Source organism: Ciconia boyciana, chromosome 1, assembly GCF_034638445.1.
Source record: "Ciconia boyciana chromosome 1, ASM3463844v1, whole genome shotgun sequence".
Taxonomy (NCBI): Eukaryota; Metazoa; Chordata; class Aves; order Ciconiiformes; family Ciconiidae; genus Ciconia; species Ciconia boyciana.
Genome location: NC_132934.1, coordinates 25329551 through 25346068, shown reverse-complemented (window position 1 = coordinate 25346068; position 16518 = coordinate 25329551). Strand labels below are relative to the sequence as shown.

Here is a 16518-nt window from a genome sequence, read left to right as displayed (position 1 = left end):
GATGTTATTTCAAAGTAGCTGCCTTATTATCAGTCAAAAAGAGTCAAAGGAAAGACAGTTGAAATAGATCAGGTCCAGAGTGCCACATGCTTTCTTAACCAAGCCCCTCAGCACTGATACCAGCACTATGCCCTCCATAAGAGCACTATAAATTATTACTACAAAAAGAGTATCTAGGATCATAGTTTAATGTCTCAACTGTTCCTCTGGCATTCATTTCACTAGTGATGTAAACACAAGGTCAATTAAAACATAACCTAAAATTATGTCGATATGGCAGATGCAAATCACATCCAGCAGCATATCCATGCCCCACACTGACAGAAACACCACCTGTAGCAGCCAGGTAGCACAGTCAATTCAGCTAATGGGAAAGCAAGCTTGTAGCATCCTACAAAACTCGCAAGATTTTCCTTTCCTAAAAAGTAGCATTTACAGTCTGACGTTTCACTAATGAATAATTCAAACATGGATATTAAGAGATCAAATATCATGTACATGACAGCAAAAAGGCATTTATCAGCATAGCATGCCAACCCTGAGTCAGGCTAGAAGGTCAAGAGTATCAAGAGTACTATTGGGCTCTGACAGACATTGTGGATTCAAGTTAGACAGCCAAAGCTGTTACTACCTCTAGGTGCCCATTCCACTCCTCTGATAGACACTGCCCTCCAAGAGACAGAGATGCTCAATCTGTTCATGAATTAGTTTCTGAATTATTACCATTTTTGGCTCATGCCACAGTAAGTCAAAAAAGCCTGGTTAAATATCTCCAGAGCTTCAACACTCAAGTCCTCACAATTGAGCAGAGACCCTCAATTATAGTAAGATGAGCCTATGCTTAACCTAGAGAGCATATAGGGGAAGGGCATAGAGCCTATGCTTAACCTAGAGAGCATATAGGAAAAGAGGAAGAGAACGGGCCACAATTAGAAAAACCTCAACTGGAAAGTCATCCAAGATTCAGTGTAAACCACAAGAATGTGTAGTTTCAAGAAAAATACAAACCGAGTCATGTCTATGAAGTTATCAACCTGTCACAAATCACATGATACCCAGATACTGTGAGATATTTACCTCCAAAGTCTGCTTTCAACATGCTATTTATGCAGAAAAGTTGAGAACTTGAGTAGGTGAGTGTTACAGCTGAGACTAACAAAAACGAAAAGCGTGTTCACTTGACAAGAAAATCCAAGTTGTAGAAAAACAAACTGGAAATCAACTTACACACACAAATTCTGTTTTTTAAATTTAGGGAAAAGTTGGGGGATTTTTTGCAAAGAGCTAAACATATGAAATGTGTGCCTGGAAACAGTTAAATTAACTGAAGGTGGTTTTTACAAATCTATTACTTTACAAAAAACATGCTTTATGGTCACACCTTCTAAACCATTCAACTTAGTTACTGTGACAGCATCTTATTTAACCCACCCCAATGTAAATATCTCCTACTTCCTTTTCAGTTACTACATCTTACCCCTTCCTTGCAACAGTCAGTTTGATCCAACAATACCATTTCAAAGTCCAAAGAGTTATGTGGAACCATTATGACTGCACAGATATACTGCTTTAAATCACAATTTTCAGTTCATGAAATACTCCTCATAGCGTTACGGCAAGATGCACATTCCCTAACATTAGTATGCTAGGCACTGGACACAAAGCATCAGAAGACAGCCAGGTAACATAATTTTCAATGGCTTCCAAATGGTTTGGTTTTGTTTTTTTTTTTTTTAAAAGAAGCATTTTTTTCATTTTTTCAAAACTACGGTTTTTCTAAAAGCCACTTCTTTTCTAAAGAAAGTGGTTAACTTTTGAAGCCTTCAAGTAGTTCTTTAATACAGGTAAGTACAGTTTTAATACAGTTTTTTATTAACATGCAAGAAGGTATTCTGAAAATGAAGAACTTGCTGATATACTTGGTAACACATTTACTACAAGGCTTTTTCTTTTAACCATTTTGTTGCCTTATATATATAAAAGCAAACAGGAAAAGATGCAGTATTTGAGTCGTATTTGAGTACATGAACCTGTTGTTTAGGCTAGGAAAAGTACAGACTAAATCCAAGGCAGGCCTAGCACTGATACGAGCCTTCCTACAACTTCGTCAACATTGCTTTGTTGTACCGCAGGTGCACCTGGGGCTCGTCCCAGCCTCGTTGAGCAATCGAACTTTTTCCACCGAGCCCCGCGGCTGCTCCATTGCCGGCCACTTCCCCCTGCAGACCACGGGTCAGCTGCAGGGCTGGGGCGAGCCCCACCGGCCGCCCCCCGGGAGCTCAATGCCGATGGACAGGGGAGCGCGGAAGGACGGAGCCCACATGGGCGCTCCAGGTGGCCTCGGAGCCGCCGGGGTGCGCACGGCTCCAGCCGGAGCCGGCACGGCGGAGGGGGCGAGGCCGGGCCCGCCGCTCGGGGCAGACAGCCCCGCCGGGCCGGGCCGGCCAAGGGGCCCCGCCACCCGCGCTGCGGGCCGCGGCGCCGCCATTCATTGCCCCCAGCACCGCCACTCCGCTCCCACCGCCCGGGGTGCTGCGGGCGAGGCGGGCAGGGAGCGAGGCCTGCGGAGGCCGCCCCCCTCCCGGGCGTCGGGACGGGGCAGCGGAGCGGGCCGGGCCGGCTGAAACTTCCGCAGCCCTCAACTTCCCGGCGCCCCGGCCGGCCTGTCCGTCCTCACACGGCCCCTGCCTGCCCCGGCCCCGGCCCTCCGCGCCCGGGGTGGGGACGGGACGGGCTCGGGGTCCCCGGCCCGGGAGGGCCGCGGGCCGCCCCTTCCCCTCCCCGCCGCCGCGGGCCGGGACTCACCACGCATTTCTTGCCGAGGAAGCTGAAGAGGCTCTCGTTCTCCTGCGGGGTGAGCAGCAAGGACCCCACGTTGGTGACCCGCCGCGGCTGCGGGGGCTGCTGCTGCGGGTTGCCGCTCATGGCCGGGGCCGGCCCGGCGCTGCCCTCGCTGCCCTGCGACTGTTGGCGCCCGCGGCCCCCTTCTCCTCCTCCTCCGCTGCCGCCGCGGCCTCACAGCAGCCGCATCGCGGAGCCTCCCTCTCGGGGCCAGGGAAGGAGGGAGGTGGAGAGGGGCGGCGGGGCCTCTGCCAGCTGCCGGCGGCCCGTGGAGGAGACGCCAGGGAGGAGAGCAGCCGCGCCGGTGCCGCTCCGCGCCGGCGGCCGATCGCGCCCGCCCCTCCGAGAAGCGCTAAACTTCCAACTCCGGCCCGGCTCCGGCGGCCGCACGATCCAACATGGCAGCGGGGGCGGGCGAGACCACAGCGCGCGGCAGCCAGAGGGGAGGCCGGCGAGCGCGCTGCCGCCGCGACCATGCGCGGGGCGGAGGGGGGGGGCGCCGCCTTCCGCTCCCGCCCCACCGGGCCGGGCCCCGCCGCGCTTCGGCCGCCCGCTGGCGAGCGCCGCCGCCCGCGCCCTCCGCCTCAATACCTGCCAGGCCGGCCTGGCGGCTGCTGGGCGGAGGCGGGGAGCAGGGGAGGAAGAAGAGGAGGAAAAAGAAAAAGAGAAAGAGGAAGGAGCGGTCGCCGCCGTCCTTGCCGCCGCCTGCTCCAGATGGGGCCCGGCGGGATGCGACCGCACGGCGCGGACTGGCGCGGCGCTGTCCCGGAGGCCGTGGGAGCCGCCGGGGCAGGGCGTGAGGGGAAGCGCGGCCGGGGGCGCCGCTGGGTGCCGCGGGCGAGGGGCCGTGGAGCCGTGCCGCCCCGGGGCGGGGGGAGGCCGGTCCGTGGGGGAAGTCACCCGGAGCACGAAGAGGTCCCGAAATCCGTTGAAGTGAAGCTCGTTACCGAGCGAGTGCGCGGGGTGGCCAGGCCTCCTGCAGGGGTTCGGCGACGAGGGAACGAGGGTGTGTTGGAAGCCCTTTAATTTTTGGTGAAACCTGATTGAATTTGTAACTCAAATCTTTTCACCTTTTGTGACAGAAAGGAAAAGGTTTCCTCATGGTTTGCCATACAAATTACCACGTCGGTTGCGTTACTCCCCGCCGCCTTGCGTGGGGCGGGTGGTTCGTGCAGTCCTGGCGGTGCAGAGGCGAGGGTTCCTTGGCTGTGCGGAGTCACGCAGGGAGGCAGGAGTGGGGGTGTCAACCATCACACTGCCTAACGCAGGCTGCTACAGTTCGAGGTGAAATACCTAAAAATAGTAGTAGGTACTTCAGGCTCTCCGGGGGTCAGCTGCTGAGGAGAAATGTATACAATCAGCAGCCTTTGTCAGCTGGATTTCTCTTCCCCCCGCTGGTCTCCATGTGACAGCAGCTAGCTGGGATGGAGATTGAAGACCTTTCAAAGCCTGAAGAGCCAGAGCACAGCTGCCTCATGCCCAGCCTGGCTTTCAGCTGCACGAAAGAGATGCTCATGCTTCTCGCATGCAAGAGTGAAAACCAGATGTCAAAGTGAGCACCTTGCTAGTTTTCTCAGTGTTTTTAGGTGAAGAATATGTTGGCTTCACATCCTCTGATAAATTCATTGTCCATCTGGAAGGTGCTAAAGCAATCGCCCCATGGTGATTTACTTTGTTTGTATTGTAGGAAAGAACTGAAGAAGCACAGGAGGAAAGGAACTAGAGAAGCACAGGAGGAAAACCTGTGAACTCAAGTCTTTGTACAAAGCTGTACTGACTTCTCTTTGTATCTTCCAAAAGATCAGGCGGGAACAGATGGCAACCCCTTCTGCTCTGCTTACAGGTCCTTTTCCCTGTACTTAAGAACCTGTAACTGCATCCAAAAGTGTAAGGAAGGGAGAATATGGTGGAAAATCCTGAGCTTCCAGCATAAAAAGAATTTAAAATATATGCATTTACAGAACTCCTCAATCTGCAGATCTCGCAGAACTGGCTTTGGCCTTTGCTGTAAAGGAAAAACAGTAGGAACCAATGCTTCCAAAGTGCTGTTCAGCAATCCTACGTTCTTCAGTTTTCATTCCTTTCTTGTGTAAGTATGTGCATATTTTAGTGGAAGGGGAAATATTTTAGCTAAAGAATATTGGCAGCATTTTGCTCGTCGAAAATGTATGTAAAAAGATAAAACACATGGAAGCACTTTACAAGACACTTGGTATTTTTTTTATTTCATAAACAATTATTTTATAGCCAAAGCTGTTTCAAGGAAATTTACATACCTCTGTTGGTTGTCATGGTGTAAATAGCTAAAAATATAGTACACCTTCGATGGATTTCATGCTGGTACTGTCCTCACCTCTCTGACCACTTATGTTCCTTGATTTTTTTTCTCATTTCTGTTAACTTTTACTGGTTGTTCCTTCTTGTTTAGATCTTGCCATTCAAAGAGAGTTCTGGGTGATACGTTTTGCTTCATACTGTTCTTCTCAGACCAGCTGGCTGGTAATTCATAAGGGCCCTTTAACCTTCAGGCTCTATTGTTAGGATTTTGTTTGCTTTTTTAATAGGGATAGGCAGGAAAGGGAAGAAAAAAGGACTATTTTCAGACCCTGTGTTTCATTAATTATGCAAAAGCTGTTTCTGTTTTTGTATCATGGCAAAGCAGCGAGTCCTGAAGGGAAATGGAAATACCAATATCTGGTAGTAAGTCCAAGGGACCCATTGAAAAATAGATTTTTGCCTTTAATATTTACATTTGCAGCAAAGAGCTGCTATTCCTGCATAAAACATGTAATTTCAAGCAAAGTTCTCTCAAGGAAAGCCACTAACTAGAATTACCTGTCTATATTTTGAAGAAATTGCAGTGCTCTTTCTGACCTCTCTTAGGGAAATTGCTGTCATTGTTTATCCAAGGCTTTCCTCTGAATTTCTCACTGTAGTCCTTAGGGTTCAAGCTGTGTTACCCACTGCTGATGTCTGTAAGCTTTATGGGAAGCTGCTCTTCTTTTTATCTTTCCATTTCAGGATACCAGCTCGTAGCACCAAGGTACTGAAATACATTGGAAGTGACATAACGTGTATCAATATAAGCAAGTGTAATGATTTAAAGATTTATATTATAAATACTTATTTAATCAACAGTTTTTACTATTCTTGTCAGACTTATGTTTGACAGAAAATATGTATCTCTGAATTTGGTCTTTAAATGTGGACCTCTACAGTAATTTTTCATACTTTCATACTTTCAGTTTCAGAGTTTAAATATTCACACAATTTCAGAAATAACATTTTCAATTGAAAATGGAGTAAAAAGGTGAGGAAAACTTTCTACTTAAAGTTCATTTTTCTAGCGCTACAAATCATAATATATTTTAAAGGTTTTATCGAAGTCTGAATTATCTAAATGCAAGAAGAAGTTAGTTCTCTAAGGATTTATTTTTTTTTAGTAGTGTCACTGCATTTCCCAAATCTGGATTTTGTCCCAGTGCTGAATTTAGGTCACACAGTTTGGTTTTCTTAATTTCCATAAGATGAAGAGACAGTTGATTACACCAAAGAACAAGCAGGCTTAAAGGAGAACACGGGTCTCCATAGGAAAAAGTTTCCTAAAAATTTCGTCACTCTTCCATCTCATGTTATTCAGTGAAAAGTGGAGCAGCCTGGGACAAGTGCAAAACCTCGCTGCAGTGACCAAATAAGCATGGCTAGGGGAGATCAGGAGTGAGAGCGTATGATTACTGTTACCGCACCGGAGGGGTTTGTTAACAGGACAGCCCAAGAATGAACAAAACGGAGGAAGGGCTTGTTTCCCTCAACACCCATTTGGGTTGGGTCTGTAGAAAACACCAGTCCACTCACTGCAAAACCGCTTGTGGTAACGGGAAAAAGGAACTGTCTTTGTGGTTGGAAGTGGGTTTCGAGCTGTGAAGACAAAAGTTCCCTTTTTTAAGTAAACCACGTTGTTTTTCTCAACAGAGACCTCATCGAAGAGGACCGGGTTTGCATCATTACTGAATTGATGACAAATAACATATTAGTTATTTTAATGACAAGAGGTCTATTTAATTCTACTTTCTGTGCCCTGAACCTTTAAACATTTAGGAATCCCAGTCTGCTCTGGAGGTAACTGAATCACCTATTAAGTTACAGCTCATTTCAGATTCAGTCACTGCATTTCCTTTCTCACAGAGATTTTATATTATGTTTCAGGTGGGAAATAGTCTGGAAGAAAGAGGATCTGGAGTCTATGGTGGGTTTTTCCTCAATATTGAATTTATATCCTGTAGGTTTCTGTTACAGAAGGACATGAAGTAGCCAGAGAAGTTGCAAAGTTGACAATTAAGTTTTATTTTAATTAGTCAGGAAAGTCTCTGCTAATTCCATATGGATATGGAAGTGTAGTGTCAGTAGGAAGAATCCTCTCCTTTTGTGGGCTGGCTGCACAGCAGAGTGTCCTCGCCGCAAGAGCGGGCAGGCTGTAGCCTGAGAACCAATGCCGTGGGACAATAAGTTCTTTCATTTCTTGCACGAATGCGATCTTGGGTGCCAGCTAGAACTTTTTCTCTCCCTGTAGTGCCTGTTATGCATGTCTTTCTGTTTGCTGTATCTTTTCTAGCCCTCATTTTTGACCTCAGACTGTTTACTTGAAGGAAAGTAATTTGTGCCCTTCCGTTTTGCTCAGCAGAGGATAACATTCATTTTGCTTTGGATGTAGAATCATACTTTCAATATGCTGGGGTAAGATACGAGCAATTCTGTTTAAACGTTGAAATCAGTTATGGGGACATCTAGCTCTTTTCAAGAGCTCCTCTACAATTCCTTTGTGGCCTGAAGCATTGGACTGTTATCACTCTCCTTTTCAGGACTGTGGAGAAGATGGACCAAACAACATACTAGAATTTGAGGCATCCTCTCTCTCCTCTTAATACTTATTTATTGATCATTGCCTGCACTAACTGTGGAACAGTTCTGTAGCTACTCTGCAAATTGGAGGAAAACATTTTTCTTTCCCCAGCCCAGCTTGCATCTAGCCTTGCATCAAAGCCTGTCTTCAAAATTGTATAGCACAGGATTTGTTGAAACACTCTTTATTTTCTTTGCTTGGTTTATACCTCAGCAGAGGTGTGACTTCTAAGTTTTACATGCAGCAATAACCATGAGTGGATTAAATAAGTTAATTTTGATTTATCCACAGGTATTAAAAGGAATGTTTATTCCTTCCTCTAAGTTTCCTGACAGTTTTTAAATTCAAGGTAATGAAATCTCCCTTCAGCCATTAATCAGCCACCATAAAGCTCAAGAACTTCACCAGTTAAAAAAAGAAAAACATGTTCTTTCCTTACTGCAATCTGCAAGTCCGTTGTTAGAGCACATTTCCTTAACAACAGAAATCTTGCTCTGGCTTTGAAATGTCAGTTCTTGTTTGCAGCGTGACTGACCTCCCCCCGATCAGCGTGGTTCTGACCGGGAAGCCTTGTCCTTACTGAGTGGAGGGGAGCACAGGCAACTGCATTCAAAATCCACCCTTTTTACCGTAAGCGCTAAGTAGGATGTACCTGCTCACCCTCTAAGAGCTGGCTTGAGATCAGTAGTTTACTCCCAATAGGTCAATGAACAGCTGGCAAATATGGAATGCAACTCAGCAACAATTGCAGTTTGGATCCTGATGGATGACTTAATAACTTTCATGTAGTTTTTCTTTCTTTTTTTTTCTTTTTTGTTTTAATTCTGTGCCCGGCATATAACAACCCTAAGGGATAGGCATGAACCACACCTTGGTTCTTGTTGGGGTTGTGCTGGGGCTCACAGATCCTTACTGCAGCCCTGTGGTGTGTTAGGGCTGGCCGTGTCCTGCCAGTCCTGTTCTGCTGCTGCCCTCCAGGAGGCCAAAGAGTGAGATCCCATCAAAGGTCAGCCTTCATCTGGCAGATGGGTCCAGAACTGGGGCTTCAGTGTTGCATCAGACTGTCTCTGGTGCGTTAGTACTTCTTTAATTGTCTTGCTTCTTTGTGGTTTTGCTAGTTGATGCAAATATTTAGGAAAAAAAAAAGAAAAAAAGCAGTCTTTATGCATCAGTGTTCTTGAAGGCATATGGCTCCACCTCATAAAGCAAGATTGATAACATGCATATCTTGATCAGCCTGATTTTTGTGTTCAGGGAGTTTACTTATATCAGCTCCAGGCCAACTACAGCCACTGGTGCAGTGAACTATATTGTTTTTATAGGAAAAAGAGAATGTGTTTAACAAATCTAGAAGCTTAACAAATATGTGCTGTAGGAGCTTTAACAAATATAAACAAAATTAAATTGAACATGCTGCAAGCTGGCTTGAGAAGATGGATGAAAACCATCTATTGTATTTTTTTTCAAAGCTATATGTGCAGTCAGTTGACTGTTGCTTATGCGTATGATACATCAACAAGAAAATGCAGTCTGTCCAGTTATTTCACCTCAGAGATAAATAAGTCTAAAAGTAAATCTTTGTTTTTGATTGCATCCTAGTAAGTAAAGATAATCAAATTTCCTTAAGACCTTAGGAATATCTAGAATTTAGCACAGACAGCCAAGGTATTTTAATTGGTACTTTCCTGGCTACCCTATTATTACTTTCAATTAAGGATTCTTCCCATGCTGTCTTAAGATGGCACATACAAATGATATCAGTGCTTTATGTGGATATCTACTTTGCTCATGCTCATCAACTCAACCTGAAGAAGTTGTCCTATGAGTACTAATTTTTTTTTCTTTTTTTCTTTTTCTAACTAAAATACTGCTGTGTGTAACACAGCAGTGCCTGAAGCCCCGTACAGATTTGGTGCCCAGGTGCCCTACAAACACGTATGAGAACCCAGCAGCTGATTCAGAGGGAGGTGACGTTAAACTTGAGAACGTCCACAGGAGTCTGCCTCCTAAAACTAACCATCCTTGAATAAATATTGATTCTGTGTGCTACAACCTGAAGTAGAGAAATTTAGTTAAGTTCATTTAATCAATTTTCTTTCTATACTTCTTTGTGACAAATACATTTCGGAAGATGTGTACCTCTTTTCTTTTTGTAGTTGTCATGGTTCTTCAAGCCTACCATCACATTTGTTAAATATATATATATCAGCCTTAGACCTATCATTTTTCAGCTGATAGGATATTTTTGTGGATTTTAAGAGGGCCAGGACTGATTTTATTTCAACTCTAGACTTGGTTTTGCAGTGTTCGCTGCAACAGCGTAACATGCGATGCTGACCTGCTTTGTCCAGTTAGGTTTCTTGGTCTTGAATTTTCTCATATCTGTTTAAAAGATGAAAACAAATGTCTTCATTTAAAATACTTTCACAATAATTACAGTATGATGAGTTGCTGTTCAAAAACTACAAACCTACAGCACAGTTAATAAGGCTTTCTGGGAAAATACTTGCTACTGCTATGCAGCTCTTTCACAGAGGTCATGGCAGGGAGCCAGAGGAGGTTGGTAGACAGCTAGGCAACCAGAAAAGAACAAGTTTGTCAGCATGTACAGCTGATTACTGTGAGAATAATTTTCCATAAGCATAGCCTGCAGACTGTTTGCTTAAGGGGGGGTTAATTGTTCACTAAACTTCCTAAAAGCTAAGCCATTTTTAACTGTGGTAGAAAGTAATTTGTTCAAATCAGATGGAATAAGGGACAGTATGATTTTTATACTATTTTATTACTACCTACACATTGCAGTAGGCTGAGGTATGATATTTCAGTATATATAGGCAATATAGGATTATTCCCATAATGATACATTATGACAATTATTTTGGATAGGTGTTTTGATTTCTACTAGCTAGTGATCAATTCAGAACAAGAAAACATGAGAAATGTCCTTAGTGGCAGAAGAGGCATCCTTTAGTTATTATGTTCTCCTGCTTGTGAATATCATCTAGATTGCCAACATGTAACCATAAGAAATACATTCACTTTCTTTTCTAGGTTGTTCATGGTTATAACCGTAGCGCAACTCTGTGGGAATATGGGTAGTCTTATAAGTTTTACGGTGCTCTGTAACCCAAAATCTCTAAACCAAGTATAACTGAATCATAGGTCCAATCTCCAAAGCAGGTTTAGGTGTGTTCAGCTGCTGCACTGTATCTGTAATTCTCCTTTCTTTGGCTAATCTGTGTGCAAGGTCAAGGCTGAAAGAGAGTTATTACTCAGGCCTGTGTCATATGGAGACTTCCTTCACACTGAAATAATCTGGTGTTAGCTGGTTGCCTAAGGAATGGTATAAAGCAGATGGACTGGAATAAATGCATGAACTCTAAACTTCCACAAGAGAAGACAAAAATCAATTCATATTTACACTGAAAAAAATGTTTTTGATGACATAATAGCCTACTCAATTTTTAATATCGTTCTTGAATATACAGAATGTTTGCCAAAGACTATAACCATGTGTGTTTTATTTTAAATACGATGCAATCCATAACCTGCAGCCTGCTTAATTTTTGCAATATGAGCTGTCTTTATCCATTATTTATTGTCTTTGAATATGAGGAGGATCAGAATATTAGACAGAAAGAGCACAGTGGCTTTGAGGATGAGTCATAGGAATGAGACGAAATTCAGGAGTAAAAAGCGCTGTGCTTAAGCGTCTCGGTTGAGAATGACCGAGGGGGAGGCCCGAGAATGGTTGTGAGCTGCCCTGGCAATGTGGCCTTGGAAAGGTGAATCATGTCCTGGGGCTTCAGGGAAGAGATTCCCGCTAAAGCCAGGGAGGTATTAGTGCAAGGCCCTAATGCACCTTATCAGATATAATGTATGCGATTCTCTCTGCCTGTTTTCTAGAAGGTGAATTTAGATTGGAGCAGGTTTAGAGAAAAGATAGCATATCTGGGAGAATAGGGAAGAGGAGATGAGGTATCACGGCAAAACAAAAAGACAGAAGACCTGAGGGAAGATATAACTGTTTAAATATAGTATACTTCCTGATCATTGAATAGATACAATTTCTGTGCATACAGGTCATTTCTAAACGATCCAAAAGTACTGCATCCTAATTTATCAGGCGATAAGGGACTTTATGAGGAACACATCAGAGAAGAAATATCTTTTTTTAAAGGAAATGGGCAACATTGGTTCAAGAAAAATGTTTAGAAATTAATAATGGATACATTTAGACAGAAATTGACAGATGCCTAATTGTGAGGATACCCTGTAAAGCGTCTCCATCAGGATTAAGGGGTGGCAAAAAATTGAACTGCTTTTAAGTTGGAGCTTGAGACATTTATCAAAGTGATTCTATAAAGTGTTGCTTTTAACATCAAAGGACAGGACTCAATAATTCAGAAAATTCCTTTAGTTTTTCTGTTCATATGTGTCTTTCAGGTATCTTACCATCTAAAAAGTAATAATAAAACCAGTCACTGCTATGGAAGGAATTCAGAATCCTTCTGTCCCAAGTTGTGTAAAAATAATAAATGATTTGGGGTCTTTTGGGGAATAGTAGCTTCTAAACAAATCTGTCAAATCTTAATTTAAGTCTCTGTTTAGTCTGCAGCAGTGAAATTGCTCTGAATAGAAAATACGTGATAAAATATGTCTAATGGGTCTTGTCAAAAAGCTTTTTCATTCTATTTAGCACTTTCCAATAATAGACAATCTCTACTTCATTTAATAAAAAGTAATAAAACTGCTGAACAGAACTTATTGCTGGTTAGTTTAAAACAAAAAAAGTTTATAACCTCTCTTAACAGTGTACTGCTCACTCTTTGTATCTAGAAGTCCGTGGTTAAATAAAGTCTTTCTGGGAGGAAGTTTCCATTCTGAGTCATAAGCATTGGATTGACAACCTTTATAGAAATTTAAATGCAATCCTATTAAACAATACACTTCTATAAATGCTGAAGGGTAGATTTCTTTCACTGGGTGCGGGGGCATTAAGCTACAGTATCTCAGATAATGGCTTGTAGAGAATTTGTGTAGCTATGCAAAAGCAGTAACACTAGGAACTGCTGGGCTAGAACACCTCTAGCATCCCATCAGGAAGATGGGCTATCTAATGGTACAGGACGCACCAGCCAGCCGCAATTACCTAAATGGTGTTTGCCCACAGGAATAAAGCAACAGCCACACAAATAAAAAATTGTTGGGTTTTCTTTCAATATCCTGTTAGAGCTGGATATTGTTCTTGCAAGCATCATTTGAAACAAGTATATCAATAAAAGGCAAATAACTATCACAATACTTCCTGGCGTATATTTTAAGCATACAAAATTTAGAAAAATAATTTCCTCTAAACTTACTTTGTAGATTCATCAACATTTGCTCTATCTCCCATAACTATGAATTTGGCTTCATTTTGAGTTCACTTGCTTGCAATTGCAAATTTGGCCACAGGTTTTACCCTTATAATCTAGCTAACCTGTAAGTGAAAAATGTAAATGTGTTAAAAATGATTTAAAAATGCAAACACCACTCTTGTCACAGAAAGATAAGATATGCATAGGGGAAATTATTTTTCCCATATTAAAAAGAATAGTTTGGCAAATGTAAAGGCTAGTCAACCCACTCAGGATGCTGAGCATACACACCAAGGAGAAAACTAGAGAGATCGCAGATGATGATGTACTGATGCAAGGGAAGAATGCTGAAAAAAGGAGATGTGAAGTTGTTGAGCAGCTTTCTGGAACAGCAGGGAAGACAATACCAGCAGGCTGGGAGTGTGTGAGATTCCTGTTCGGATTAAATCCCAGCACTCACAAGTGCCAGTGCCCAATCACACTTCTGTGAAGCTGCCCCTAGTCGCTGGGCTGGGCTCGTGGTGAAGTCTTTGGACACAGACATTCCTCGGTGGCTGGCAATTCTCAGTGCAGTTTTCAAAGCCTACGCAGATACGTGAGCATAAAACCCACCACTCCCAACATAATCCCTTCTGCTGGTCACGCACACGATGCTGTGCAAGTCATTTCTTGTTTTCACTCTTCTGCTATCACAACCTCTAGATCACTTAGATATGGCACTGGTATTAGCTTCCCGGGAAAGGGCATCTCAAGGTGATTGCAAGCTATACATGTGGACACAAACCCTGTACAGCTCGGCGCTGTGCTTATCAGAAGAGAGAATTGCCAAAAGAGAAATGCAGTGAGGCCCTGCTGCTGTTAGAGAATACTGCTTTCGACACTTTCTGTCTTGTAGCAGTAATTTTGTTCACCATCTCCACTTCTACGTGTTATTTCTTCTTTGTTAATTTAAAGCAAACGCTTACTGTTAGTGGTCGGCTGGTCTAACTTGTCCTTCTCCCTCAAAAGCACAGTTACTAATAAAAGTTCAAAGTTTGTGCTTTGCTGTACTTGTTTTTCTCTTGATGAAACTGAATAGCTAAAGTTACGCCAGAAGTTTTAATAAGCAAACAAACAAAACCCAGTAAACATTCGACACAAGTGAGTTGTGTTTCAACACACGCTTCTGAGCCAGCAACCAGAGATTTAAAATATTTGGAAACAAAATCGTCCATTAACCAATGCAGTCCATAAAGTTAATCAGCCGTAATATACTCTCGAAAGATTAGCAGCACTTTCGCACCGGGGGGCAACCCCTCTCCCCCAGCAAAACAGGCACTTTACAAGTCTGTAACGCATCAGTACGTCATGTCTCATGATAGCCCTCAATCCAGAAAGCAGCATGCTCCTTTACAGTTGGTTTCATTAAAATTGCCATGCATTGCAGAGATGGGAGCATTTGTGCACATAGATATATGTATGTCTATATATATGTATTAGCACATGTATCATCACTGATTTTTTCTTGTCCTGCACTGCTGTTCCAACAGGGATGCATCCTGGCCACTTGAGTAAAGGAAAACTCTCACCAGAGAAGAACCATTTGCCTTCAACAATCTTGAAGAGCATCCTTTGTCTTTGGCCTTACAAATGCCTATTATACCGGAACTTTTGCACCAGCTGAGGCTATAACTGAACTTTTAATGTGGTTGTACTGTCTGGATGAGATTTTATAGCCCAGGGTGTGAGGACAGGCAGGACTTCCAAGAAGGTAGAGCTTTTTCTTAGAAAACTTCGAATAGCTCTGCTTCCTTACATGGATTTTTGAAGTTGCTGCTGCTCATCCAAGATAATTTGAAGACAAAATCATGTGAAAGACCTCCTGCTCTAAGTGATGATGTATTTGCGGGTTTTGTAAGCAGCTGGCATGTAAATGTAAACCTCCTCCTATGCTAAACATTTACAATGGATCAGAGAGATCTGTAGTGGGTGCAAGTTGAGGTCAATAGATGTATGAGAATTTAAATGCACTGTGAACCTGACTGGTTCTCCAGTGTGTAGTCTTATCTGCAGGGAGGTAAATGAGACTTTTTCTAATGAAAGGTATGGGAACAATCCTGGACCCCCAAACAGCCATAGCTCAGTGCTCAACCCTTGTGTATTCTCTTTCTCAACCACTGCCTGTTTTAAGACTTAAAATCCTAAACTATTCTATCAAAGCCCTTTTTGATATATTACTGAAAAGACTTTTGCCCCTCTTGAGCTGAATGGAAGGCAGTGAAGGTATAGAGACCTCATAATAAGTATTGAGATTTTTTTAAATATATGATTATTGAATGAAGAAATTCCAAAATGGTTGTGTCTTGTGTTATTATCTGAATGTTAAATAAACTTTTTTTGATTCATAAATCTTGACGATGATAAATCTGGATAAACCTTTTGATGTCTTCTATTTCATAATGATAAATTTATTTCCAGTGTTTCTAATGCTCCCTCATTGTGCCGCACCACAAATGAGAACATCACAAAGAGAAACTATATTCAGGTGTAATACAGGCAGATCAAGGAAGTGCAGAGAACATGACAATTAACATGGCAATCAGTATGACGAATGATGGTGACCAAGCTTTCTGCAATTATAGAACCAACTCTGGATTCTTTCAGTCTCACTCCAAATTTTGTTCAAACTGATGAGGCAAAATTTAAAGTTCAGAGGATAATCCATTGAAATTACATGCCTGTCTTTAGTCTGCGGTGATGGGCTGCAAATGTCAGGAGAGGAGAACTGAGGTAAGGTTCCAACTGCATCACGCCGTCGGGCCCGGGGTGCTGCAGGAACAGCTTCTACTCTTAGTGACATTTTCAACCCAAGAAACACAGCAGGAGATGAAAAGGTGGGTGGAGTGGCTAGCATTTAAATGAGCCAGACTGCTTTTAACATCAAAAGAGATTCAGTCCAAGAACTGGCCAAAGGGTCAACCAGATTCTTGCCTTGCCTAAGGCAGTATTTCCATAATGATTTTGGTCTGTGCAAATGCTTACTACAAATGTGGAACCAGGCAGCCTAGGCAAACTCCTAAATTTGCCAAGGGCTTTGTGTTGCGCTAGGGATTGTCCTCTTTCCATAAACATTGGACATTTAACTTGTAGACAGTGTCTCTTGCCCAAATTACGTCTATACTGTGTTTCTGTAACTTTTCCATTTTCTAATAAATGTTCTCAGTTTATTGCACAAGGTCTGGTGTCTTTCCTCATTGAGTGAATAATTGGGCTGGTTTGCTATTTGCACTTTTAATCTCTCTTGCTTAATCTCTACAAATTCACAGGTAGATAATGACGACCTTGCTAATTAAGATTTTGGGAAAGCATTTTCTTATGATTTGCCTTTACAACTTTATTTATATATATATATATGTGTATAGGTATATCTCTTTATAT

General features: G+C 42.9%; 2 protein-coding genes across 15 annotated transcripts in view; one reads left to right on the top strand and one right to left on the bottom strand.

Annotated features, from left to right (window-relative positions):
- Positions 1 to 2942, bottom strand: part of WASL (WASP like actin nucleation promoting factor) — a 52012-nt gene extending 49070 nt beyond the window's left edge. Inside the window, exon 1 of the mRNA XM_072860931.1 lies at positions 2806 to 2942. Within this exon, the coding sequence (XP_072717032.1) occupies positions 2806 to 2925 (120 nt within the window). The 5' untranslated portion in view covers positions 2926 to 2942. The remainder of the gene's footprint in view (positions 1 to 2805) is intronic.
- On the top strand, positions 2924 to 16226 carry ZNF428 (zinc finger protein 428). Of its 14 annotated transcripts, XM_072860977.1 has the most exons (6): positions 2924 to 4125; positions 4257 to 4393; positions 4529 to 4930; positions 6814 to 6960; positions 7048 to 7087; positions 14631 to 16226. In XM_072860977.1, exon 1 carries the CDS (start codon positions 2924 to 2926, stop codon positions 3776 to 3778), a length of 855 nt encoding a protein of 284 aa, XP_072717078.1. In that variant the 3' UTR covers positions 3779 to 4125; positions 4257 to 4393; positions 4529 to 4930; positions 6814 to 6960; positions 7048 to 7087; positions 14631 to 16226. The 14 variants fall into 14 exon arrangements, with proteins under 14 accessions (XP_072717078.1, XP_072717141.1, XP_072717135.1 ...); XM_072861040.1 differs by lacking the exon at positions 4257 to 4393 and having other exon boundaries at positions 2924 to 3847; positions 4803 to 4930; XM_072861034.1 differs by lacking the exon at positions 4257 to 4393 and having other exon boundaries at positions 2924 to 3847.
- Positions 16227 to 16518: the final 292 nt, after the last annotated feature.